Source organism: Notothenia coriiceps, unplaced genomic scaffold, assembly GCF_000735185.1.
Source record: "Notothenia coriiceps isolate Sejong01 unplaced genomic scaffold, NC01 NC01_scaffold00037244, whole genome shotgun sequence".
NCBI classification, from domain to species: Eukaryota; Metazoa; Chordata; class Actinopteri; order Perciformes; family Nototheniidae; genus Notothenia; species Notothenia coriiceps.
Window position 1 is genome coordinate 19279001 of NW_011369945.1, and position 22326 is coordinate 19301326.

Consider the following 22326-nt stretch of genomic DNA (forward strand, 5'->3'; position numbering starts at 1 on the left):
CAGAAAGAGGGCGGTCGCTTCCAACCACCCGAGGAGACTGTTGCTCGCTAACGTTGAGGACAGACTTCACTTGAAGCAAACAGAGCTTTCTGATCTTTAACTTTGGAAAAAAAACGGAGGCAATCTGGCTATTAACTCCACTTTAGTTAAGAGAAACCAACTATCTGGATTATATTGAACAAATCCAAAGGAACCACTGTGATTCACAGAAGCAGATCTTAGCCGTGCAGAGCAGAGATTTCTAGACGGCCGGAAAAGAGAGGCAGGGTTTTGTGGCGTTGGTGGTTTTGTAGCACCTCATGCAGCCATCAAACCCCATTACCCTGTCGCCGTTTACAGAATAATAGGAGACAGACTGGAAAATGTTAAATTGGAATAACTAGCCAGTCAGAGGATGAGGAGAAAAATACATGGTGGAAACGTGAAGTGAGGAAAAAGGAAATTCATTTTGGCTCCATCATCTGCTCATTCGTTCTCATTGTCTTTGACTCAGTCAGCATCTGTCTGCTTGCCTTCCTGTCTCTAATACCACCATTTCCATTACACTGCCTTCTCTTCCTGACTTTTTTGTTAGGATTCCTTCTTTAATGTCGGGCATCAAATCACATCATGCGGAGAGCACATGCCTTGGCAGTGTGCTCCCTCAGGAATTCAGCTTGGCATCATATGAGAAAGATTACTTTAATTGACAGATGCTTCGACAGGATGGAGTAAGGCAGACATCAAGGGAGGGAGACCACAATAAAAAGAAGATCAGAGACGGACAACCCTTCAAAAGCGGTGATGGAGGAGTTTGAAGACGGATGCCCGAAGTCATAAAAAAGCAGAATATTCTTAATTTGAAATGCAGAAAAAGGACAGTGGGAATAAAGAAACTAGTTTGTCGCCTATTTCCTGTTGCATTAGCAAATGTCTGTCGGAGCCAATGACTCAGCGCTGGCTCAGGACAGGCTGTTTGTGGAGGTCAAGGGTCAGCTGGGGGCGAAAGGGACACCATTGGACAGAGGGAGTCGGGGGAGGAATGAGAGAAGAGCGACTAATTGGGGGACACAACTTTATTGTATCTGCCAAAGATGACATGTTTTCCGCTCAGTTTGTTTATCTCTTGTTTTTTTCTGGTTTGTTTGCCCGTCTGGGCCAAGGAAGAAAACATCAAATGCTGTATCCAATTAACCAGGCGGATACAAGGAATGATGTTTCGGCTTTTTTGATTTGTTTTGGTAAACATCATTGTCTGTGAATTGAATTAAAGTTGTATTTACACAGCAGGGTTTCTCATTTGTGGATTCATGATGTCCTGGCATCCCTGCCTTCACCAGGAAGACTGAGATTCCCAAACATAACCTCCACCTGAGAAGAGGAGGCTTAAAGAAGGGGGTTTAAAAAAAAAAAAGAGGATGAGAAGAGAGAGATAATCCTGTCTAGTGTCTGTGACCCTTCCTCTTTACTCTCTCCTCAGGACCTCATGGAAAAGTGGGCTGGGGGGGGGGGGAGTTGGAAAAAGCTCGGGTTTCTCTGGAATGTGTCTCTCAACCAGGCCAGATGAGAGATACTTCATTCCTCATTGAGTGTGTGTATGTGTTAGTGGGAATGGAGAGGCTGTGGTGCCAGAAGTCCTGAGAGTTTACCCTGGCAGCACCATCATCATCATCATCATCATCAGTGTCGGACTTAAAAGGCCTGGGAAAGAACACAAGCCCAGACATCTCGACCCGATCAGGCATGACCCCGCAATTTCCTCCAGATTAAGTAACCAATTAAAGTTGTGTTTTATTTTGATAAAGTGGCTAAATTCTGATACGGCTAGCTTCTATTTCCGTTGGACTTTTTTTGGAGGAAGAACTCAAGCTGAAGCATTGATGGAGAGTTAGATTTGTACAGGTTAAATGAGACAAAGGGAGTGGTTTTCCTGATTTCACACTGGAGGCCTCTGACATCTAAATGATTCTTCTTAATTTATCAAACTTGACATCATCTCTAAAAACGCCTGAAACGTCAGGGAGGGGCAGCACTACAGCTGATCCTCTCCCCCATCTGTCAGTGTGCATACAGGCAGGTAAATGGGGTAGAAAGTTGTGTGTCCTGTAATTGGTCATTCAGTCATCGCTGTGTCCAAATCTCTCCTTCTGTATGGAGACGCAGCATTCCAGTGGGATTGCACATTGCTGCAGAGACGACAAGTGGACCTGTTTGCGTGCGAAAAAAGGGAGAAACGTGGACAAAGAGAGAGGAAGATGGATGTTTGGGACCTGCATGAACGTGCGTGGTTGAAAGGTAGATCTCAAGTTTAAGGCCAAAATACCTAAAGGTAAACTCAACATCTTCGTTCTATTGAGGTTATCGAATGAAGCTCAACATGTTTGATGACGTCATTACCTCTTTTTTTACGAGTGCATAACACTACAGTATTATCCAAAGCAAACTACTGGGATATGCATTGGCTACAATAACTAAAACATTGATTGGTTATCTGGCTTAGGCAACATTTTCTTTATCATGCATCTTCCCCATCTAAATGTCATTCAGAATCCCATCATTGTAAACATATTCTTATAATTGTGTCTTCTGTAATTAAAAACTGAATTTCTAATTATATGCATGTCATTTTTCTGGGTTTTGTGGAACATCTCTTAAATAGAAAGCCAAATTTAGGCCAGGTTTTCAATGAGTTTCTACGAAATCAAAGACAGGCACCAATATTGCTTTTACAGCGTGTGCCAGGCCATTTGAACCTCACTGTAGGCGGCAGCAGAGTGCCCTCACTGAGGGTCCGCTGCCATCCAACCATAGCGGTCCAAACCACAAGTCTGAATGCCAAGTGACAGCAAACCCCATTCAGGGAAAATATAAAAACCACTGCATACAACCACTTATCTGTGTGTACTAATTATGACATGAATAAAAACGTTCCTGTTTGAATTTTCAAAGCTAGAATAGATTTTGTTTATGGTAAAGTACTTGTGATTTATCATAGATATATATACAGTGGGCTTTTCTAGAAGAGAACCGTCTATTGAGACGTGGGAAGTGAGTGTTATGAAGTTAGTGAGGGCCAGAGATGGGGTCGTTACTAAAAAAAAGTAATATATTGCATATTACATATTACTTTAAAAAAAAAGTAATATATTACACTACTTCGTTACTGTCTACATAAAGTAACTCGTTACTTTACTCGTTACTTTACTCGCAGGGCCGGCCCGCCCCTCCCTACAGGCAGATCAGGCAGACTGCGGCGCACCTACAGTTTAAGCGCGCCACAGTTTTGCCTCTGCGAGACTCCACTTGCACCCCCAATTACTATTGCATTAAGGAAGACATAACACAAGTCTTTCTTTTGCTCTTTAATAAAATAGGCTACCAGCCTACCACAACAAGCTAACAGTCTGTGAAACGTAAAGACACTAATTAATGAAACCAGTTCAAGACGCATTATTCTTAATCTTATCATTCTTTATGAGCGCAGTAACGGTAAGGTATCTAATTACTTATTTATTTAGTTTCCCATAACTTAGTAACAGAGATGGTCAAACTAAAGTGGTAGAGACATGGCAGAATTCCTACAATGAAGCGGGACATTGAACTGTTCACCCGTGAGAGGGCAATCAAGAAAAGAGAGCGAGCGGCCCCGTTGAGGAAGTTTACAGATGAAAAGACGTTTATGCAGCACTGCACGTGGAGATGTGGACGGGCAAATCGCGCAGATTACGTAGGCCTGCATGTATCCAAACCTGCGGCGGCGGAAACCCCTCTTGTCTGTCAGTGAGTGTGATTATTTTATAAAAGTAACGAAGTAACGCGAGTCGGGGCAATGTTAGTAACTGTAGTGTGATTACTGAATTATAAAAGTAACGCGTTACAGTACTCCGTTACCGACAAAAGTAATATTATTACAGTAACGCGTTACACCCAACTCTGGTGAGGGCCGACGGCTTCATTTCCTCACTTCTCCTTCACATCGTAAAGGTAAGAAAGGACTCCTCTGTGTTCAGTGCCTCAGTGGTTTGAAATGAATCATCCCTTCCACATGCTTGCCTAATGATTGCATGTCTGCACTTGCTCTTTTCCAACACATCATCACAGACCGTCTGTGGTTACGGGGGTCACGGGCCTGTGTGTTCTCAAATCAGAGCTACTGTGGCTTTTATTACCGACATTATAGCCATAACAAAAAAAGCACGTTTGCATTCTTTTGTTTTCTATATGTGGCATGTGTCTAACCTTTAGGAGGCAGGATGCTGGGATGATCATTTAGGCGAATTATACCTCCAGGCTCCGGGCCAAAGTCATAACTCAGTGCAAAGTTAAGAGGGGAAAAACAGATGGATAAAATGAGCTCACAAGTTTTGCTGCCCTCTGGAACATATTAGCCAACATTTTCTTAATGTTGAGGCGATGGAGGGATATTACAAGTAGATTTTTTTCGCTGTTATTCTGTTTGCACTGAAGACTTTGTGGTGCCTGCTGAACTCCTCATCTTAGCTTTGTTTTCTGCAGACTGTTATTTCAGATGATCCAGAGTAGCATGAGTGTAATTACAGCGTGTGTATCTAAACAGAGGCTCAATATGGGCTCTGCTGTTCCACGCTTCAAAGTGAGCAGCATTTGTTTGATTGGAGAGCATGATAGGACACGCAGGCCACATGAGCTCCGTGGCTCTATTTTAAGCCATAAAGAAGAGCCATGGCACGGATCAAAGTTCCTCTGAGGCCAACGCAGCATCCCCAAAGACTTTGTGGGAGATTAGCTCACAGGAAGGTTATTATGTCCTCTTCTTTTCTGCACCAAAACCACATCACTGCTCCTTTATTTGATTTCTTTATGCTGCAGGAAAACCAATCATTTCAGAAGTTGGTTGTCTGGGGTTGGGGAATTATGGTTTTGAATTGAAAGAAAAGCAAACATAAAATGGAGCCTCGTCAGACAAAAGGGAGAAAAACAGTTCGAGGAGAAATGATAGAGTGAAAAATGAAGGCGCTGAGAGAAAATAAAGAGAGGAGCAGAAGAGGGAGGAGAGAGAGGAACGTTCTTCTGCTGCTCCATAAAGCAGAAACCCAGAGCCACGTCAGCACAATAGAACGAGGCAAAAGTGGAACCCTAGACTTCCCTCCCCTCTACCACCCCTCTTTTCACTGCTTTTCCATCAGCTCCTCCTTCAGCACCAAATATTACAGGGCTGGATTTCTCCTGCATCTGGTGCACATTTTCAAGGGGGGAATTATAGCGCATTATCTTTATCCATCCCTAAATTATGTTCAAATTTGAATGTGTGGAACTGGATTACGTTATTTACCAGAATTGTGCAGATGGTTTCCAGTAAAAGATACAGTTTTTAAAAAAGCACGTTGACAGCGGACTACAACATTTAAAAGCAAACCTAGCCTTCCCATAAAGGAAGGCTAGGTTCACCAGTGATGATTGGAGAAGTAGCACAACAATGATTTGAGATGGTTGGATTGAAAAAGAAATGCTTTTAGAAACATAACAATATATTAGTATTCATTCTTCGATTTGTGTCGGACACTTACCTGGATACAGCTGTTGGGTGGGGGCGCTCAGCTGGGCGTCTTTGGAGACTCTGTAGGCGACATCGGGTCCTTGTGTTGACCTCCGATGTGAGCAGAGACCCGTTGTTTTTAGAACACCCTCGGGTAAACTGTGAAAATCTAAAATCTTCAAGAGGTCTGCTGGTTCCACTGCAAAGAGGAGAAAGAGACAAAAAGGTTCTTAGATTTGCCATTGGGTTATCATAACACATTCCATAGCACACATTTCTAGATGTTCGGTCCATATACGTAGAAAATAATGTTGTACAAAAATATAATTAGACAGCTTTGTTTATCAAACAAGCCTTGATAATGATAATTTCCTCTATTATCGGTCTTTTGCTGACTCATAAGAATGCTCACTCAGCAGGAGAGCTCACTGTTGTGGTCCAGAAAGATTTGAGTTATCCATTTTGACACTAAACAGAGATGTGCCCATTTCTAGGTCACCATGATCACGGGTTGCAGCGGCAGCAAAACCCATCTTTCATCCATGGCTAAATCCACCGCTGCCTCCCTTTGGCCACAAGCGTGCAATTAGCACACTTTCAGGCCGGGCGTCCCGACTGAGACCGGGCCACCGCAGGACTACACTGGGTCAGAACAATGTGAAATGGGATTCGACCCTAGGACCGCACCCGCGCATGCCAAAACCACCCAGGACAAACAGCTGTTTCTGCAGCCAGACGCGCACACAACAAGCTTCACGTAACACACTGTAGCATCGAGCCTTGTCCCAGAGAGCTGCGCAGAAAAGGACCCTGGGTCAGTTCTATAGGGACGTTGACATAGGGGACTGTCAGGGGTCTTTTAAAGGAGGGCAAACACTAAAGTGAGGAAGCAGACACAACAGCAGGATTTTATGGCACGTAAGTTTAGAGTAAAAAACAAAGGTAAGTAGGCTGTGGAATTCTGCTGGATGGTCAAAGACAACCCCGTAGCAAGTCAAAAGGGACAGGTACAGAAGTACCAGTGTCAGGCTACAAAGACCACACACACCGTTCAGAAGAGAGAGAAAAACGTTCAATAGCCCCATCCATCTGAGAGTGAAAGGGATGCTGGGAAAAAGTGCAAAGGCGAATAGGCAGAGTGTTTGTACATTCTGTCTTACCCTGCAACAACCTCCAGCTGGATGTCATTACACATCACGTGCAGCGCAGATCAATTAAAAAAAAAAGTGGACATTCTTTAACAGAGTCTCCATTTAAGAGCTCTCAGGCTGCACGTGTTCCCCCACAGCTGTACAGCGATGCTGGAGAAAAGACTTCCTCGACAGTTGGAGTCTGATTGCATGTTGCTTGGATTATTTAATCATCAACAAGACAAATACCCAAGTAAAAGAAGTCCACTGAGTCCAGACCAGGACCAAGAGTTAGTCAAAAATGATCCAAATTCTTTCATATACAAAACACAAATCTCTTTAGTTTGCATTGACATTAGTCATGGAGTAAATTGTTTCAACATTACTCAACAAATGGCAATATGGTGTAGTCTATCGCAATTTGCTAAAAGCTTAATAGGTGTCAAAATATCATTTTTCATAATTTATGGTATTTCTGCAGAGATGTCCGAGCCTCCAAATCGTATTTTGGGACCAAATAAAAAAGCTTTGTTTGCTAGATATCGTCACATAAAAAAAATCTAAACCACTCAGTTCTAATACAAACACACTTAACAACAGTTTATATCAGTTTATACACACACTATACACAGTGTGTGTAAGGCGTTTTGAGGAGAAAGTGTTTGATTTTGGTCAGATAAATGATGTGTTGGGTGATTTCCCAATCAGGATGTTCTCATCTCTTCTCACTCTTTCTATCTCTCTGCTTACCCAGCCCACACTTCCTGTCTTGGAGGGAGTCTATTATCAAATCAGAGCTCTGTAATTCTCTTTCTGCACGTGGGAAATATTTCTGGGGACAAATCAGGCAGAGGCTCACTCCTCTGGGTAAAATAATATGAAATCAAGCATCACGCCCATCGGCTTCTAAATCCAACTAATCCAGCATTAAAGCAAAACCCTATATTTATGTTTCTGGGAGTGCATACCACAGGATGACTGAAAGGTGAGGGTCCAAACAAAAAGACAGCTTTGCCTGTCATCGAGTCCTAATGAAGAGACAGACAGAAACCCCCCCCCAGCCAGAAAATGTCTATCATTCACCAACAGGGTGATGAAGGACGTTCATTTAATGAGCTCGTCTCTGAGCTCAGCAACAGTGTAATAATATGGAGGACTGTCCAAGGGATGGGAAATGTAGTCCTGTTACTAATGCTTGACATGTCAATCAGAAATGTCGTCTACATGAAAAAATCTGATGCACATGATGCAAATCTCTGTAGAGTATGCCATATTGGTCGCCGTTCAAGGGGCTGAATGCCCTTTAAGCTTTGGAAAAAAGAATCCTTTGTAAGGTTGAGTAAAAAGTTGAGACAACTACATGTCTTAGAAAAGTATAGTCTTGTATTTTTCATGAATTTAGGGTTTTCTTTTCAAATAAAAAACTGCAAAATCTCCTCTCTTGACCACAGTCCAGAAATAACATTTAGCATGTATCAGACACATGTCATGAAGAGATTTTAACAATAACATATCTAGCTAAAGCTTCCATACATTTAGAACCAATTTTAATTGAGACAGACAGAGTGGATTATGGTTTCTTAGCCACTAATATATTGTCAGAGAAGTGCCTCGTAAACTGGCACATACAGCGTTTTAATGTTATACCATTTTAACAAGAACCTTGTTTGCCCTTTTCTCAGACAGCCACAAATGGTCCCTATAAAAGCTACAACAGTCTGCTTCAACACATCAGAAGTTCCCTCTGACCTGCCAACATCCTACAGCGCATTATTCCCATGGGAAATTCATTAATTGTTCATTGACGGGTGCACGGACGCAGTCCATATAAGGCATGGAAAAAACGTAATTGTCCAACGAATCAGCACAGCGACCATCGTGTAGAAGATGGAGCCTACATGTCACATTAAACCCGAGCCACAGTTTAAAAGTCTGCAGCGGTGAAGACTGAAACATAAGATCAGTCTTTGATTCTCAGACTGTTAGAGCCTCCCGTCTCAGTCTCCTCTTAACTCATGAAGTCTCTTCCTACCAACACACTCTCCCATCTCCTTAAATGGACACCACACAGTCCTGCTGCTGGAGACTCTGCTGGTGACAGCTACAAACACTTTACTCATATACTTATATTTCTCATGTGGTTAGTGAGAGTACTACTATATCATCCTGCCCACATGACAACACAATAGTTATCATGGGTGATTATAATTATCTTCTTACTTTTAAGCTTTTTCTGTAAAAAATCTGTATTAACGCTTAAGTTAAGTGAGTTTAAAAAAGTCTGAAATTAAAGCAATTTACTTTAAATTAGAAACTTCATTATGTTTTGAAAGTCTATTAACACATTTGGACATTAATACCCCATAAAGAATCGCTTAAAAATCTTCAATTTGAAAAAAGAGATTTATCGCATTAAACGAGTCTTTTGTATTATATCAACTTTAATTATTTGAACTTGTCAGTGCGTGTCATGCTTTGAATTTAAATGGCTGAACCCCAACCAAAATGAATTAAAGTAAAATATGTTATTCTCTTAAACCATGTACATTTAGATATTTTGGAGTTGCTGGAAAAATTTGGTTCAATCCATCCAGCCATCACGTAATGACAAATAGTATAATACTCATAATAATATTAGGGAAGCATCACTTTTATCTGCAAATTTGCAGGAATAGCAAGTTTACACAGAATGAAACTACATGAAATAAAACCACTCTGAACAAACCCAGTCCACACACAAATGAACACCAGAAGTAGCTGAAGGCAAACACCGGTTAGATGTTTCCAACAAGCAACAAACATGTGAGTATACTTTACAGATCAAACACACAATCAATGATAATGGATTCAAATAAGTTCCTTTGGGCAACAGCATCAAACGCTCATGTCATATTAACAATACCGGCTTCATAATAAGAGCCAGCTCAGCACCACGGGGAGAGGTGGAAACAGGGGGAGTCTAAGGAGCATCCAGTCGATGCTAACCGTGTCACGACCCCTGCTGAGGAGTGTTGCTTTTGCTAATCCACACTGACACAAACTAATCCCATGAGGATCAGCAGCTTCTGGGAAGGAAACAATTGTCATCGGGATGCCCCTCGTTCCACCCCTTTACCTCCATCAATCAGCCTGTTTTATCGTTAACATTTCCACTTTCTCATTTCCATTTTCCAATTTCCTTTTCCCTTATGTGGGATCTGTTCAATTCATCTGTTTATTCGAGTTTCCACGTCCCTGATGGATCTAAAAGCGACCACAGGGCCTCTTCTGGGTCACCTGGAGGTGAGCCAGGTGGAGAGGGCCTATTAGCAGCTTACAGGAAGAGAGGAGGAAGGTGAAAGGATAGCATAATATAGCTCGGTCCAGAAGCCAACTGGACCATAATAGACCAATAGAAAACCCATCTGAGAACAGCAAATGTCCTATCCAATAAAACGATGCCTCACCTGATGCAAAGGGACATTTTCTCAGTGAGAAATGAAGGTAAGATTAAACTAAAACATCATGAGCTCTATTTCCCGTATCCTTACACACCTTCATTCATGGACTTCTATCACCGGTAGTCGACCTGCCAGAGGAAGTTTTCCCGACCACATCCTAAGCCGCAGGTATGGCTCTCAGTCCCACCTTGTTAAGCTGAGATGTTTACCCACTTAGCGAAAGGTCCCTCAAGAGACCAGCACCTCTGCCGCTAGATGCTAAAAATACTTTTCCCTGTGACCACAGCCCCTCAGGTACACAGAAAGTGTTTATATGACACGGTCTTGTGTACATTCGCTCTTGGCGGTCCCTCTTCTGATGCTTTAAACACTTTCATGCAATGAGGAAAAAAGCAATACTGCAAAATACAATGCATCCTTTAGGCCTTAGTGGTGATAAAAAGTGTTGCATGTGTAAATAATGCATGTCTGTGGGTTAGGGTTAGGGTTAGGGTTAGGGTTACTTGTCTGACTAAGCCACAGGGCCTCTGCTGCGTATACAAAATATATCACACATCATAAAGGAGTATTTCAAAAAAGGAGAGCTTATCTATTCCTTAAATGTAACTGTGGCTAATAACTCAAAGGAATCACATGTGTTTCAAGCATCTACACTTTCAAAATGTTCTTCCTGAAGCTCCACAAACACTCAAACTTGTTTCCTATAAAGACGCATTCATCTTCAATGTTTCAAAACTTTTCTGAAAGGTAAACTTATGAGTGTAAAATACCCACTTCTAACCCCAAAGAGAGGTTTTCAAAAGCCGTGGTCACACTGGCAACTTGTAAGCATACAAATTAGTAAGCAAGGCGCCATTACTTTGATGCAAAGTGCTTAAAGGAGCCGTTAACTTTGTCTTCAGCTTTTTGTGGGTTTGTTGGTCAGACATGGGCTGGGTGATAGCAGCATAGTGAAGGATAATGAATTCATTCAAATGTAACGCTTAAGTTTGGATTATTGTGAATTGTGTGGTGAGTCTTACTACATGACAAGCGACGTTAAGAGAAAGAAAGGGCATGGTGCCGTTTCTACTACCTCACTACACTTTCTTTCTACCTTTTCTACTCTACAAAGTAGCTTCTTAATCCAGCCCTCGGCTCAGAGCCAAGACTGGTGGATCCCCTTCCCCAAGCCCATACATCAACCCTGATTTTACAAAAATGCGCAACAAGTTCGGCAACAACACATGCAGACGGCACCATTTCATTTGACAGGAGGAGGGGTGCCGGACCTGTGAATTAGGACTTTTTCATGGGGGGGGGATTAACATTCTTCCCTCTCTCCCTGCCCCCTATCCTCCTGCAGCCCTTCCCGAAGTGAGGCCTGACTCTCCAGGCACATGCTTGACCTGGTGCTGAGGACAAGCAGTAATTAGCAGCCGTAAAGAGGACCCTGCCTCTCGTTGGAGACCGGCACAGCTGAAAACAAGAATGCCCAATCAGAGACTTCCCCCTCCTAGAGCGCATCACAGACAGGAGTGTTTTTTATTTTTATTTCACCTGATTCTCTTATAAAACTTTAACTGAAGCCAACTGTTTTGAAGCTGGAGTCTCACTGTGATTACAGCAGGTTACAATTAAGACCCTGACTCTAATTACTTGAAGCAAGACTACGTTACTAAGGAAGTCATTGTTTTACAATTTTAAAAAGTGGAATTCTTATGCAATAAAATGCAGAAAGAGCAGCTTACTTTAACACAGTCACCTGGATATCAACACAAGGACTTCATAATATGAACACTCATTAAATATATAGCATTTGCAGTGTGAAATAATAATTCCTCTAACCTTTTTTTTATGTTTTATCTCATAAAAGTGTACTAACTTTTAATAAGTTAGCGGAAGTATCCTCCTCTGCTAATAAAACAGCGTGAAACCTTTAAAAACACTTTTTTTTCAGGTTTAAGAATACTGCTAATGCTTGCTCGATTGAACGCATTACATACACTGCAGTGCATGGACTTCCTGTGAGAGAACACACACACGGACTGCCGCACACACGCAACACATGAGTAAACTGAAGCCAGCACAAAGTGAATGGGGTGTCAGGGAGCGAGATGGTGAGCAATCACACACACCTCCGCACTTTAGCTTAATGAACCACTGCTGCTCGACACATAAACTCTGCAGGGGGATCAAAGTGAGGTTCAAGCTGCACCAAGGAGTAAAACACAGTGTACTCACACTACAGCCAACAGAGAAAAGATGCTAATTTAACTGGCTCGTTCCAATATATTTCAGTAAACAGGGCAGTGGTTTGACAAAAAATGTAATAAATAAAAAAATATAGATTTATGCGAAAAGAAAATGTACCATAATTTTAAAAAAAAGTCTTTAATGAAAAATGATCCCTTTCATATGCAATCGGGCTCCTTGACAATAGGCTGTAAAGTGAGATTATGTAACTTTGACACTTTCTTTCTCTTAGAAAAATGTCATTTATGACCAACAAAACACTCAATTCAATTAACAGGGGTTTTGCTCTGGTATGATCAGTAGTTTGTGGTGTCTAATGTAAGCACATTTTAGATACTGCAGTGTAACTCACAGTAACCAACTGTTCATTGACTTTACTTTCTACATCTGCTTTCCTTCCACTTGTGGCCACAGTAGGTGCTGTTTAGCAAAAACGATGTCCGCTCACTTTAATTCAACATTTTCAGCATTATGATTCATCCTGTTTTCAGCTGCTTTGTATTAAATCAAGGTGAAAAACAAAAGCCAGCCATGTGGAAGTGTGAGACACCTCTCAAAAGGCATCTGAGGACAGTGTTAACAGCGACACGAGCGAGATTTAGTCTGTAAACGACCTCACATTCCAGCTGTTTCATTTACGTTTCATGTTATCGGACAGCTTTAATCCGAACTTCTCAGGACACTGACCCAGTGACCGGGCCGAGAGCTGCGACAGAAGCAGCAGCAGGGAGGAAGAGGCAAAGGAAGGAAGTGAGAAGAGTGAGATATTTCTGTTTATTTAATTGAGACAGACAGACAGAGTGGATTATGGTTTCTTAGCCACTAATATATTGTCAGAAGTGACTCGTAAACTGGCACATACAGCGTTTTTAATGTTATACCATTTTTATTTACACCTAATGCCTTTATTTCGGGAGGGTGTAACACCAGTAAAAATCAGCTCATTTCGACTTAATGAGATGAGCTGAACCCTTGGCCACTAATTGTTAAATAGCAGGAATGACGGAGCAGATGAATTTAGAAAAACAAGTCTGACAAAAACAGACAGACAGAGAAATCCACCCAGAGTCTGCAGATATAGTCCAGGGTATTCTTCAGCCTTATACCCATAGACGTAGTGACACACACTAAAGAAGCAGCACACACACCTGGAAGAGGATCCAGAGAACAGAGTTTTTCTGAGCAGAGCTCCTCTTGTGGACTCTGAGGCTCAGAGCTCCAGCCAGACTCTTATTGCTTTAACAGGGGGAATACCATATGGTTTACTTCACTGTCTCCAAGCTGCAGCTCAGAGCAGCAAGGATAAATCACTGTCTGCAGTCCACCGCAGACTAAGATGGAAAAACTGAGTCAAGATTCCACAGTGCACCTCCGAATGATCGTTTTACAGCAAGAAACGGCCCATGTGTGATGGCCTTTATCTCTGTCCTTTTATCTAATTCCACTCTTTTATCTCGTTTTGCACATTCCGTTTAATTTGATATCCTCCATTAGCAACTTTATTTCCTTTTGCCTATTGTATCTCTCCCCTCATTCTGTCTCTCCCAGCTGATATGCTTTTGATGGCTGACTGCTGAGAACTGTATGATAAAAGAGGGCCCTGCAGCACTGACATTACAAAGCCATTTCCTCACACAGATCCATTATTCTTGCACCAAACACACTGACACAAAACAATGAAACTGAATCTAATAAATATTACATTTTGCACAGTAATGAAGATTTTATTTTGTCACAGACGACCAAGCAGTGACACGCAAGTTAGGACTATTAAGTTGAACTTTTTCCAACACTTCACTGCGTTGCTGTGCATCTTAGCTAATGATGGGAGTCAATCCAAATATGAAATGTTTTCTCACAAAGAAACTGTTTCATCATAATTAGTGAAATGTTTTTAACCAAGTCTAAAGTATTGATATATTATGGACGCCATTATACAGGAAACATGTTGATCAAAATACAACATTATTATGATTTATAAGAAATAAAAGCATCAACGAACCCCATTTGCATACATGGCATCACTGAATACAGAACAAAGGAAGTAAATGTAGGTAATATATCAAAAGCAGCCATGTCCTGATGTAATCATGCAAACAATGACTAAAGGGAAATACTATTATAGAGAAAGGATGGGCTACATTTATTTCAGCGCTTATGTGTGGAAAGAGTGACACAACACGAAAATGGAAAATGAAAGGGGAGCATTTAGGTTATCAATCACTGTTTTTGTGAAAGTGATAACACACACAGTAATTGCAACCTGGGGAAAGGAAGGCTTGCCATATCATGTAGTGCCAAATGATCTTCCAGCGTTGCCATGACGCCCAAAACAACTGTCAGCTCCTCTCCTGCTGGCATTTTAAACACAGTGCAGCTTTCACGCTGTAGGGGAACACAAGGTACTGAGCCAATAGCAGCCTGACTGACAGTAGGCTGAATCACATGAGGAATCTACTGTCAATCAGTATCCCTGGTGGATTTAAACGTGTTATTAGCAATAAAAAAATCACTTTTAAATAATACTACAAACAGTAAAAGTAATGTTTTTGTTCATGTGTGTCGAAGAACCTACCACTGTATGAATAAGGTGAAAAGTTCATTCTAAGTGTACAAAAAAACGTATTCATTCTTTGTGGTTATACACAAAATAAAAGTTATTGATTGATCAATGGAATATAATATTTCATTTGTTCTGCTAATAACTATTCACTGGTCCTTTTGAGTAATGTTTTTTCCTCATCATTTTGATAAAGGTTTTCTTTAAATGCACTTTTGGGTTGCACATGAATGTAATTCCGATAGACGACAGTGTTGCTCAAACACTTATCTCTGCTCTCTTCATTAGTCTAACATGTGTCCTGTTTCAGCACAAACTACTGCATGCAGTCAAACTGTAGCTTGGTCCCTTGTTAAAACAAAACCAAAAATAATGAAGCCCAACGCTTAATTACTGAATGCTGCTGAATAAGCTGAAAAGCCTTGATTTAACGTTGCCTTTCCAACTCCTACTCGTTTCATCACCTAATAAAGTATGGATAGAAGCCGCCAAAAGACGGTGAAGTTTCAGGAGTGACCAGAAACGATTGTATTTCCCCTAGTAGGAAAGAAATGCTTACCCTCAGTATTCCTACTGCACGGGCTGTGGCTAAGCTCGGCTGGGGAAGGGGGGATGAGGTTGGAAAGGATGAGTCATACATTGCTTTCCATGCTCCATGATTATAATACCCCATTACAGAGAAAAGTACTGTTTCCCAGCTGAAGTGAATACTGGGCTTGTGAGCAGGGACCAGACTAACTTTTGTACCCTGCCATGCACTACATGCTGCAACAAAGCATACTGTGAAAATCAAATACAGGGGTGGGAGTTGCATCATGAGGTTGCACATCCAACTTTTACATCACTGCTGTGATCGTGGGGACATATCAAACAGCGCTGCCTTCATTTTGTTTCCTTTTTCCTGTCAGTGAATAAAGAATAAACGACCCATCTTTGCTGTGTTTTAGTAGATAATAGCTTTGGGCAGGCAACACCTAAAGAGAAAAGTATCTGGCCTAAAATCAAGCAAGCTGTGTCATGAGTACAGAGGTCTATTCAGCAGTACAAAACAATGATTTGACCCTTAATGAGTCTGGAAAGGAATAGACGTTATACTGTCCAGGATATGGCAAATAATGCCCTATTTGTCCTGCACAAAGGATCTCCTTAACTCAGACACAGGGTCAAAAGCTTTCCCCGCATATTTTGTTTTATCTCCCGTGTTGTTATCAGGCATTAGAGCTGATTTACAGTCCTTTCCACAAAGCCTGCATTTACAAGGGTAAGTGGCACATGCAGTTGCAGGGTCACTACTCTTCTCCACAGGCCAGCTAACTCTGATTCCTTCCTCAGCGCCATGGCAATAGGCACAGACAAGAAGCCACTTTTTCTCACCGCTACCTATCTGATTGAGTAGGACATGACCTCAGGATTGCCACTTAAGGGTGAGTAAGAAACAACCGAGAGAAACCGTGCAGATAAATTACAATTACAATTCTGCCTGAGGGATGATTACTGAGATGATGACGGTGTTTTAAACCTCGTGCCATGTCTGCCTCTCACCTTTAAGCTGGATTGTGGTAGAATAAAACCACAACTTTTTGATGTCCTTCCATTCAGTCATACAAATGGAAAATCGAAAATTGAGCATCCTCTCAAAATGTCCAAACAAATAATACCGGAAGTTAAGCAATTTGTTCAATTTTGCATGGATTCACTCACTTCTATGGGCCTCTCTAATTGGCCCCAGAAAGAACTTTGAATAGTGACAAAATGGACATTTTTACTTATCCATATAAATCCTTTAAGAATAGCCGTCCATATAAAGAGACTGTAATGAAAAACAGCTGCGGACCAGCTGTATTCAACCTTTAACCCTGCCATAAAGTTGGCTGCCTTAAACAAAAAGAAGTGAACCTTTTAATGACCCTGGATGTGTATGTTCAAACCTGGCTGAAAGGGAAGGCACACTGCTATTATTTTTACAAACTCAGCTATACAGTAAGGCTGCAGATGTTATTTGATTAGGAATTTTCGGTAAGAACCAGCTCAGAATGGTGTATTTTCTTTTGAAAAATGAAACAGTATAATCTTTTCATGGTCCCCTGTTCCACCAAGAATGGGAAGAAAACATCTGGAAGACATTTTTTCTGGGTTTTTGGAGGGCTTAGCAGACAGCACAATGGAACTTATCGAATCCAGATGTGAAGGCGTTTAGTGAAACAGAAAGGCCTTATTCTATTTAATAGTTTAAAGTATAGTCTACATAAGTATACAACAAATACCATCTCTTGATATATAACATTATTCTTGAGTCATGCCAATTCTCTGATTGTTTATTTCCACTGCTCCTTTCAATACTGTCGTCTATTAGCATCAGAAGCTTTGGACAAAATCCATCCTTGGTTTCACTTGCACAAGGTATGCAAAGAATGTTATTTCAGTATTTCTGATGACTAAAAGTACTCGGCAGCTCAAGTAAGTTATGGTCTGGTGTGAATGTTTGCAACAGACAAAAAGCTTTTGCTTAATTAATTATAACAAACCACGGTAAAAACAGTCAAAACTGATTGTATAAGACTTGTGAAAAGAGTTAATTGATTATGGAAACTAAGTTGAAAAAGAAACTTTGCAGAAACAAAGGAAACCGTTTGAAGAAGGAAGATTTGTTCCACAGCATTTATATGCTGATCATAAAACTACAAAGCAACTGAGCTCAATCACTAGGGGGCAAGCTTGTCTATTACATTTGAATTAGGGATGCACACTTTGGATTATTTCCAGTCACTTTTTAAGTCTCTGTGTCTGTCTGTGGACAGATTTCGTCACTGCAATAGTGTCACACAAATCTACAGATGTTTAAATTAGATAAAATGTAAAAGGTTGAGTTGGCTGAGTTGGCTGTGGTCCCATTACAAAGGGAGCCAAGGGGCCAATGGCTCAGTGTAACTTGTGCAGATATTCTATTCTTAAGGGCATCAACCACTGGCCAAAAATATATAATACTACACACACACTTCTAATCTTCCTTTCTGACCTCCAAAAGTCAGAGGACAATTTATTGAACAAGCAGCAGTGGAGCTTCAATAGCAAGAATTCCTTTCTTCAGGCAATGAAACTGTAAACCTAACAGCAGTGGCAATCCTAAAGTCCTGACCTCTGAACTCTGACCCCTCTTCTCATTCTTAACCTCCATGTCTTATACTGTAAGCCTTCTGTTAGTACCACTTTTAAAGTAAGGTCTGCTTATTAATGCATGGATTAGGCCTTTGCTCAGTCTCTTAATGTTTGATTGTACATGCAGTGCACCAATCCCCTTTAACCTCAGGTTGCTGTTCACTTTGAACACGTTTGTAGTTTGCAATAAACTCATTTCTTAGTCTTTGAGAATATAATGCAACCGCAGAGGCATATTTTAAAATGTTATCTTTACGGTTTGGTTTTTCAGTAACCATAATGCTAGTCCATGATTGTATTGCTAACAGGCTAACATGCTAAACTACATTTAGTACACTTTTTCTTTTTCAGGGTACCAGTACAACTTTGAACCAGTCAATAAAATTATATTAAAAAAGGACAATGAATAATGTGAAAGGGGTGTGACAGACCAACTGAAAAAGTATCAACCAACTGTGGAGATTGGCTAAGCTCTTCTGAGCATTTAGCATCTCTTTGCTAACAGCCTACTACACCTTTATTGCAGAAAACTAACTGTCACTATTCTATCAACCGTGTTTGCAGCAGCAGCAGCAAGCAGCTGATTTCAGTGCTCAACACACATCAGAACAAAGAAGATAGCAAAAAGTAAGCTAATGTGCACTGTGGAACCCAAGATAAAGGCTAGTGTATTTTAAGGAGTTACTGGAAACCTTACAAATATATACACTATATTACACTTACATTCGCCATGGAGACATAAAGGCAACTCTTATTACAGCTATGTGGGTGATAGATGTGTAAAAAGGGAAGTACAATGATTGTTTGCAGCTTGGTCTGCTGCCTCCAGGTGGTGAACCCCCAAAATGAATGCAGTTTTGTGAGCTAAAACTCGAAATGTTACATTTTAAAATTGGGTTTTGTTTTACACTTCTAATCCATATAACCACATTTTTCTTTCTTTTTTCTTTCTTTCTTTTTTATATGAATGATTTAATAAGGGATTTGTTTTAACAGTCCAAGATTAACTTAATACCTTGTGGAACGAGTCATTGGATTTCACCAATCCTCAAATGTTGAAATGAAAGAGTTTGAAAAACCTGAAAAAAAAAAATTCACTTTTGATTTAATCTCAGATGAATGTCAAAGTCCCATATGGAAATATGCCAACTATTTTTAAAAAGTGTATCAATTTAGTATTGATCAAGTAGATGATTAAAGAATATGTAATGATTACAAAACAAACAATGAATATTTAATTTATTTTTAGTAGTTCAACCCATATCAATTATTTTAAACCTGCATTTTAATTGGAGTACACTGTGTAGAGTTGGGCCGTGCTGGTGTGTGGGCAGGCCTCTGCAAGCTTTCAGATGAATGTATACCGAGTCCTCCCTGAGGCTAAGAGGTCATGTGGTTAGGGTCAAGATTAACTTTTACTGCTGACAACTGGCTAATCGTCAACGATTACCGTTTGCACCACACGTTGTTGGGAAAGGTGTGTATTGATGTTATATTTTACTATATTTCTACATAAAGTGAATATAAAAGCAAAGACTGAGTTTAATCCAATACTATACTGAAAGCTCAACTCATTTGAAATGTTTGAAAACTTTAAGAAAAGTGAAAATCTTCAACTTTAGAATTCGTGATTAGTTGACACAAAACGTGCATGTATTTGGCATGTTGCTTTAGTCATAATTCGGCATGTGTCAAGTTTCAGGAATTGTACCAGACCCCTTGAGGGTCCCTTACAAGACTCTGGTTCCTCTCTATTGGAGCTAAAGCGCTGATTAAATCCAGTTTCCAGCACCAAAATGGATTCAGTCCCACTGTTTCTGGTCCCAAAGACTCAAGTCAAACTCCCCCTCTGTCATCAAAAACTCCATAGAGTGACCTAAGATGTGTTCACTTAACCACCAGTGTTTATAGGCAACTTAAAAAATCAACAGGCTGCAGTAAAGTCTTTATATGTCTATACCCTATATGAACTTAAAACCACTTCAAATTCATCTGTTTTCCATTAAGCTCATTTCTAATTGTACATAGCTTTGAATCAAGCAGCTGACTCGGTGTGACATCCCATTGGTAACTTTGGCACAATCTTGGAGACTTTCTTACTGTCCCTGAAGCAGACAGCAGAAAGCACCTGTTCACCTTAAAGTCCTGCAGTGTCAGAGCCTTACGGCAGACAGCAGACCACCAACCATGCCAGGCAGTCTTAAGCAGCTAATAATACATGTAGGCCGGACCCCAGCCCCACCACCACAGCACTGCCTGACCTCTGGACCCCCACGGGACAACACACTGCCACAGTGAAGGGTCTAATGATAAAAAATAACTTCTTCTTTCAAGCCTTTGGAGCCTACAGGCTGGGTTTAACTGGTATTTAACTGAGTTGCCAAACGTTAACACTCCTATTTTCGACACTCTAGTTATGTGGAGTATTTGTAGAATGTAATTAATAAATATATTGGGGTTTAAGCCTAAACACAGCGCCTCAAGCTATAGAATGTGTGTTTGATGTTAGTCTTTAAGGCGGCTCCACCCTACCACTTCAGATGAGCTGCAGCACCTCCCTTTAAAATTATGCTCATCCCTCATCAGTAAAAAAAAAGAAAAAGGAAAAAAGCTTTGGAAAAACTCTCTTCACACTTTCTCTAACTGCAACACAGAAAAGTTATTACATTACATTGCATTTAGCTGATGCTTTTATCCAGAGCAACTTACAATAAGTTAGAAGTTATAATTAGAAGTTCATAATAAGTTTGGAAAATGCAAGACAGAAAAATGCTTTAAGTAACATCTGAAAAACAGATGTTATTTGTGACCCCGGGACATACTGTACAGTTTATTATTTCACCATCAAATGCATGCAAACCTTTTCAAAACAAGATTATTCAGGGTTATATCTATATTTAAAAACGTTTGTAAGTTTTTCCAGTGGCATTGTACAACTTCCTTGCAAACCAGCTCCTCAGACCCAATAAGTGGCAAACCTCCCTGAGTTATTCTCAAAAGAAAACCCCTTCTCTCAAAAACACACAGTCCTATGATACTTTGACAAGTCCCTTAGTTTAAAAAACCAAGCTGTATACATAAAGGCAGCAATAAGGCACAAAGATGAGTTTAGGAGGAGGGGTGGATCCACTTTACCCAGAAAGAAAAACTTTTTTTCAGCGCAGCTTCAAAATGAACCCACACATCTCACAGCTGCATCTTACCTGAACTTGCTTGCGATGTGACAAAAAGCAGAATCACCGCTAAAGTGATTTGGGCGTCCCTTATCGTCCGTTTAACTTTCCATCTTATATGGGTATCCATGACCGCCAGAGAAGTCCACGGCAAGTGGATTCACTTTTCAACTTGGAGAAACTAACTCGACTTGCAACAACTTCTGGTCAGGACAATACTAAAAAGCCAAAAGTCCCAGAGAAAGAGAAAAAAGGGGGAGGGGGGGTGTTTGGTTATTTCTCAAGCAGCCATAAGGGATTGTTAGTGTGCGTTCCTCCAGCTAGTTAACGGATGGGCACCCGTCTCTCCGCACGGCTCCTCTCCTCTCTGCGTGTCTGAAATGTGCTGCACTGCTGCGCTCCGTTCAGAAGTGTTGCCCACTCCTCAGCCGTCACGTAGAGCCCCTTCAAGTCCAACGGGGCTACGGCGCACAGAAAAGCTCTCCCCCCGGGCTGTCAGTCACTCGGCGGACAGCAGGCTCGGGCAAATCAGAGCGGTCCATACATTAGAGCCAGCCCTGTTCCTGGCCGGGGGAGGAGGAGAAGTTGGGGGAAAGTTTCACGCCTACAAGTCTTAGCGCTCTGAGCTCTTCTGCATGGAGTCCACTTCTTCCATAGAGAGGCAGGGCGGGAAAAGCAAACTGCAACTGGGAGAAGTCATGGAGAAAGGAGGGCGATTCAATATAGTAGTGATTATTCAAACTGGTTTTAAGAGTAGGGTTGTGTTGCATCAACAGGTGGGCTCCACTAAAAGCACTGACCCAGCCTGTGGAACAGTAGCCTATTTAGGTTATCTAGCTGACATGTAGGCTATTTAAATTATGTATTTATTACATGTAGCCAGCCAGGTTGTTCTTTAACACATACTTATATTTTTGTGTAAATATTGACTTGTTACAATAGTCTTAACATAAATATTTTAAGAGCTTTTATAATAGTTTGTATGTATAGGCCTACATTTTTTCCTACATATTCTTCTTTCTATGTCTTTGTATGCGCCATATACATTCTTCATTTGTGGGATAGGCCTACTTGGGAATAAAACCGATTCTGATTCTGAACAATGTGAGGCCACTATTTCCAAATGTCCAACTTGTTC

The 22326-nt window shown here is 40.9% G+C and overlaps 1 protein-coding gene across 3 annotated transcripts in view; it reads right to left on the reverse strand.

Annotated features, from left to right (window-relative positions):
* col5a1 (procollagen, type V, alpha 1) overlaps positions 1-21688 on the reverse strand; it is a 78234-nt gene extending 56546 nt beyond the window's left edge. For all 3 annotated transcript variants that reach the window (XM_010793820.1, XM_010793819.1, XM_010793817.1), the window contains exons 1-2: positions 21219-21688; positions 5526-5693 (exon numbers count right to left, since the gene is read on the reverse strand). In XM_010793820.1, the coding sequence (XP_010792122.1) occupies positions 5526-5693; positions 21219-21318 (268 nt within the window). In that variant the 5' untranslated portion in view covers positions 21319-21688. The remainder of the gene's footprint in view (positions 1-5525; positions 5694-21218) is intronic.
* Positions 21689-22326: the final 638 nt, after the last annotated feature.